The following is a 6,046-nucleotide window of genomic DNA, read 5'->3' on the forward strand; positions in this document are numbered from 1 at the left end:
TCACACTGAAACGTCATATTTAAGAAAGAAGAGGCGAGTATGGCTTCTGGACTGAAAACTAAGGCAATGGAGGTGAGGAAAGGTGGAGTGGAGGGACAAGGGGTATACTACTGAGGGGTGTGGTGAGAAAAAATAGCAGGAACTAGGGCCCCCAGCCGACTCAAAGTTTTAAGCATGGCAGAGGTAACGTAAGGACCGTGTCTCCAGAGATTTGTGCCCAGACCACTGGCTTAGTCATTTTACGGAAAAAGGGCATTTCTACTAAAACTTTATTTTAAATAATATAGTCAGATTTTTCTGGTAAATCTAACCAACGATAGAAAGAAACTCTCTGTATCTCAAACACAATTTAGCCCCAAGAGACAAATGCCAAGGCCTTACTGTTTGGAGACTTCTACTGCTTTTCTATTCTTTATGGATTCAAGGAGTCACATCTGAGTCACAGCGACCTATAGAAGAGTTAAGTCTAAGGTCCTGATCACAGACGTGAGCTACATGGATAACTGTCCTGGGCCAAGATGGCAAGAAATGATTGTCACAGTGCAGAGCTGGTAAGAGGGAAAGCAAGCCACCTAATATGATATATTTCCAATATTAAATGCATACATAAAGAAAAGATTGTATTTGAGAGAGCCATTTCAAGGGAAAAAAATGCCGCGGGGTGTCCATACCATTTTCAACATGGAATGAGTACAGGGAGTCCCCCTGAACTCAGAGTTAGCTGGAAGCCACTTGTTGAAATAAGGACAGTGAGGACCTGAAGGAAGTCCTATGCCAAAATGGTCTCTGATTTTTTTTTTAAATGATTTCCACAAGCCCAAAACCAAAACAAACCAAAACCCAAATTGACTAAATTGTGGTAGATTCAGAGTTAATAATTAATAGTAACTTTCATTCCAAAGGTTAAAATACAAAACACAAATCTCGCTATAGATATCTAGTGCTCACCAACAGAAAGAGACAAGGGTGTGAGGCGGGGGTGGGAGCGTATGAGAGGAGGGGTCCGGAAGAGACAGACTACTCATTATAAAAACTTTCCCTTTTCTGAAGGAACTGTAACCACATAATAGCTGCTGGTCAGTGCTAGCATCCATCCAAATGGAATAAAGTACAAAAGCCAGCCTGTCCCAAAATAAGTAGTAGAAGTGCCAAAGAAATGATAAGAAAGCAGCCTGAGATGGACAAACTGCATTTAGGGCGTGACACTGAAGATCCCCTCTCACATCTTCTCACCTCCTCCCACGTTTCCATGACCTAGTGAGGAACCTCCACTTTCCATCTTTCCTCTTGCTAAAGAAATGGATTTGGTGGCCCACCACTGCTCTCCATCGGGACGAAGCACCCACCTCCAAAGGCTCCAACGTTCCAAATGAACCCTCTAACCATGCTATTTACTGGTTACTGTGAACGGCCTTTACAGATACTTACAGAAAGACACAGGTACAAAGGAAAAGCAACAGTTCGTTCTGTCAACATCTATAATTCTTAACTTTACCAGTCCTCAGGGTTATAACTTTTCTAAAGAAAATGTATTTCTCCTGCCAGTTTATGAATTTAACTAGGAAAATAAAGAACCCCAACTAAGCTTAAAACTGAAGGGTCTAGCCCTAGAAAAGGGAATACACTGCAGCAGAAAAGGAACTCTCTTCCTTTCACCTGTTATTTCTAACATACAAAATATATTCTAGGGAAAAAAACAGAGGGCACTTCAACAGATAAATGAATAAACAAGTTGTAGTACAGCCATACAGTGGAATATTATTCAGCCATAAAAAGGAAGGAAGGACCAGTACATGCTATAATGTGGATGAACCTCAAAAACATTATGCTAAGGGAAAGAAGTCAAACATGAAAGGTCACATATTGTAGGCTTCCATTTATATGAAATATCCTGAAGAGGTCATTCCACAGAGACAGAAAGCAGACTGGTGGTTGCCAGGGGCTGGGGGAAGGGAGGAACTGCTTAATGGGTAGGGGGTTTTCTTATGGAGTGATGAAAATGTTTTGGAACTAGACAGAGGTGGCAGTTGCACAACACTGTGAATGTAATAAATGTCACTGAATTGTTCACTTTAAAATGGTTTAAATGGCTTAAGTTACGTGAATTTGAAAAATTCTCATCTCATTTGAAAAATTAATTGGGGCCGGCCCAGTGGTGCAGCGGTTAAGTTCACACATTCCGCTTCTCAGCGGCCCGGAGTTCACTGGTTCGGATCCCGGGTGCAGACATGGCACCACTTGGCAAAAGCCATGCTGTGGTAGGCGTCCCACGTACAAAGTAGAGGAAGATGGGCATAGATCTTAGCTTAGTGCCAGTCTTCCTCAGCAAAAAGAGGAGGATTGGCAGTAGTTAGCTCAGGGGTAATCTTCCTCAAAAAAAAAAAATCAATTAATTTTTAAAACAGAGAATACTAACGGACAAAACAAGATGCACAGGAGAAAAGACAGCCCCTAAGCTTCTAGGGAAAATGTAAGTATTTTTGCTGGCACTCTGCTTCCACTCTTGATGACAACACAAAGCTCAGGTGTTACACTGTATAGACTGCCATCATGCTGTGTGTGTGTGTGTGTCTAAAAAGACAGGGAAGGAACAGAAAGTGCAGAAAACAGAATGGTAAAGCCTTGCCAAATGCAAGGGAAGGAGGGGTGATTCCCCTAACTGCACCCCACCCAACTTGGCACCAGGAGTACCGCTCCCATTAGGGTTTCGACATGCCAGCAGGAGCTGGAATCAGCACAAGCAAGCTCCTCTGCCTGGATCAAAAGCAAGCTACCCAGCAAGAAAAGCTGGGGTGCTCCATTTGCTGCCGGTATTGACATCAGCACTACCCTTTGCTCAAAAGCCAAGAGCTGGCCCAGATCAGCATCAGCGACTTGCTCTCCCAGGCCAGCCAGCATAACAGCAAGAGCTTGTTGTAGCTCAGGTGTGCCCTCCTCCTGAGGGGTCCCTGTCTCCTTCATCCCACCTGCCCTCCAAGAGTCCTACCTCCAACACCATTAAAAATGGGGCCAAGATGCCCTCAGAACTTTCCCCTGTCCAGTCTGAAATAAATATCTTCCCATCCCCTCCGCCCTCAGGCCAGCTCAATAGCCCAAGTACCCCTACCCGCACAGACATACGCCCGGCATGGCTGCCCTGAAGACCTGCTCCACCGGTGCACACAAACGCGCCCCACCTGTCCCAGCTGGGCACCGCTAGCCAGTCACAGTCATCTCAGCCCACCCCACCTAAGTGCCGTCCCAAAGGCCTTCACTCGCTTGGCACCATGCCTCTGCCATCTCCCTGGCACCAACACCGTCACAGGTGTCCCTCAGCTAACCACCGACGCCCCCTTAGATCCTATCCACTCCAGGCATGGGTGTCCCTCACGGGACCCCTCAACTCCCGGCAACAACACTCTTTCGGCCCCCTGCAGCCAGGCAGCGAAGCCATCTCCAGGCCCCTCCAGCCAGGCCTCGACGACCCCCCAAGCCCCCAGCCTGGCCCGGGCGCCCCCTCCCCCTTACCTGCGGGGGTTCAGCCCTGGCTGACAGGGGGCTGGGCAGCGCCTGGAGGAGCAGGAGCGCCATGCCACCCAGGAGCCTTCTCCTCTCCATCCCCCTCCTGCTCCTGCTCCTCCTCCACGGCGCCGCCACCTCCCTCCTCCTCCTCCTCCTCCTCCTCCTCCTCCCTCTCCTGTTCCCTCTTCTTCCTTCTTCCCTTCTTTTCCTGTTTCACTCTCCCCTCCCGCTTCCGGCTCTGCTCCACCCCGCCCCAGCCCAAACACCCTCCCAGACTCTGGGGAGGTTCTCCTGTTCCAGCTCTGCGTTGGTCCTGCCCTTCGTCCATTGATCAAAATAGCCGTCGATCAAATCGAAGTTCCGCCTCCCCCATGAAGACGGAAGACCAGAAGGATCCAGCCAATGAAAAGTAGGAGGAAGCCGGGCCATCTTGAGTGCTGCGGTCGCGTATATGCGTCCCACTCCGCAGAGAGTGGCGGAAGTAACTCTGGTCGGGGGGCGGGGCCACCTAGAATGTGTACAGTATTGAAAAGTCTAATTCGGGGTGCAGCCATCTTGAGTGTGGCGGAAGTACTAGATTTCCACAATCAAAGAGAGGAGAGGTTTGGTGATTCTTAAGGGTATTGGCAAATAAGTTATTTTTAGAAGGTAATCGGGCGCTCCTTAAGAAGCAAACTACTGCAATCTAAAAGTCCTTTTTTTGTTTTTTTTGTCTTGAAGCACAGCGGTAGTACGAGAGTCCCTCTCCTGGTCTCAAACTGCCCAAGCAGTAGCTTAGGCCAATTTGAATTCCCTATGAGGCAGTAGCTTTACCTGAGGCAGTGTTTTGTCACCCCAAGTTCCAGGGACAAAATTCTATTGACTCTCTCTCAGAAATGGCTCTGAAATTCACCCCCATTGCTTCAATCCATGTTCTCATCTTCTGGCTGAATACAAATAGTCTCCCCGCTGTCCGGCCACTTGCCAATTCTTCCCTCTCAAATTCCTTTCACACACCACAGCAACGGTACTCTAGTACATAAACCCAAACTTCTCACAGCTTTCTCTCTTTAAATACTTCAACTACCTACAGGACCTATAGTCCAAGCTTCTCAACAGGGTCCTTGCTGTGTCCTGGTCCCTGCATACTTCTCTTTATCTCACCTTCTGCCACCAAATTTTCCCACACATTCTGTTCACACTGAACACGTAAGAGATCTCCACTGTACTGTGCTATAGTAGACATAACTTTCTTTACACATTACACATACAGACCCCTGTGTACAAACTCTTAGTTCCCACCCCCTTGTTTCTTGTTCTGGATTCACATAACTTACAACACAGTGTCTCTAATCTATAATATCTGCCTGGCTGACCCCTCCTACTAAATTTGCTTTTGGTATGGCACACCAGGTCTTATTCATTTTTTAAGAAATCCCTACAACATCCTGCACAGGACCCAACCATGAGCTTAATCTGTGTTAGTAAAATAAACAATCAAATGAAGACCCACGGCAGAGAAGCCAGCTGCCTGTAGCTGCCAATTTCCTCTCAAAAACCTGCCAAAGCATTGTACAGCCTGGCCCAGCCTAGCCCATAGCTGAGCCCAGAGGGAATTTGTTCTTGGCTTAAATGGTGGCAAAGTGGGGAAACAGGTAAGAGTGAAGAAGTTGAAGCTTGACAATGTCCATAGTTCTGCCTATCTTAATCCTGTTTTTCCAAGTGCTCCAAAAGGTGTCAAGTATTTTTGCCAATCTCAAGTTTCTTAGAAATTCATCCATCCTACAAATAGTCTCCCTAGAGAGGTAAAGATTGAGTGCTAAGCAAGGGCCCAATTATTTTCATTGCACAGGGTCTCAATCCTGGCCTCAAAGAGTTATAAGTCCTCTATATAAAGGCCAGGTATCATCATCATTAGGAAACCCCAATGGTTTCAATTTGGCAACACAGAAGATTTTGCCCCAACTTCCCTTTCTCCCTTTACCTGAGAGCTCAAACTGTGCTACCGGACAGGACAAACATTAAACCCTGCACAGTCTAGATTAGCACACCCCACACCAAGGCATTTTAGTCACCCTAACCACCTCTTTCCACACCCCACAGGAATCCACTCAAAGAAAGCAGAGGCCTTACAAAATGGAGCTAAGATGCAGTTTGAGTGAAACTTTTAAAACTGCCTCTGAACTGTAGCCAATACATACTTTTCCAAAAGAATAGTCATCTATGAAGAGAGGAGGAACACCAGGAGGCTTAAGGAGCTGGGAAGGAAAGAAGTTGTCCGTTCTTGAAAGAACATCAGTGCGGGATTGCTTCCGAGCTCTGGTAATATTTTTCCTATTTGCCTTTGGAAATGGGCAAAGCTGAAGCCAGACCTCCTAAGAAAGCCAGCTCAAAGACACAGACTTTTCCGTTTAGACATCAGCTAAAATCACATTGCACATATTACAGCATGGATGAACTTTGAAAACATTACGCTAAGTGAAAGAAGCTGGACACAGAAAGCCACATACTGTGTGATTCCATTTATATGAAATGTCCAGAATAGGCAAATCTACAGAGACAGAAA

At 46.6% G+C, this 6,046-nt stretch overlaps 1 protein-coding gene across 1 annotated transcript in view; it reads right to left on the reverse strand.

Annotated features, from left to right (window-relative positions):
* The window catches only part of WBP1L (WW domain binding protein 1 like), a 54,363-nt gene extending 50,561 nt beyond the window's left edge, over window positions 1–3,802 (reverse strand). Inside the window, exon 1 of the mRNA XM_070557303.1 lies at window positions 3,508–3,802. Within this exon, the coding sequence (XP_070413404.1) occupies window positions 3,508–3,597 (90 nt within the window). The 5' untranslated portion in view covers window positions 3,598–3,802. The remainder of the gene's footprint in view (window positions 1–3,507) is intronic.
* Between the last annotated feature and the right edge of the window lie 2,244 nt (window positions 3,803–6,046).

The sequence above is a fragment of the Equus przewalskii genome, chromosome 1 (assembly GCF_037783145.1).
Source record: "Equus przewalskii isolate Varuska chromosome 1, EquPr2, whole genome shotgun sequence".
NCBI classification, from domain to species: Eukaryota; Metazoa; Chordata; class Mammalia; order Perissodactyla; family Equidae; genus Equus; species Equus przewalskii.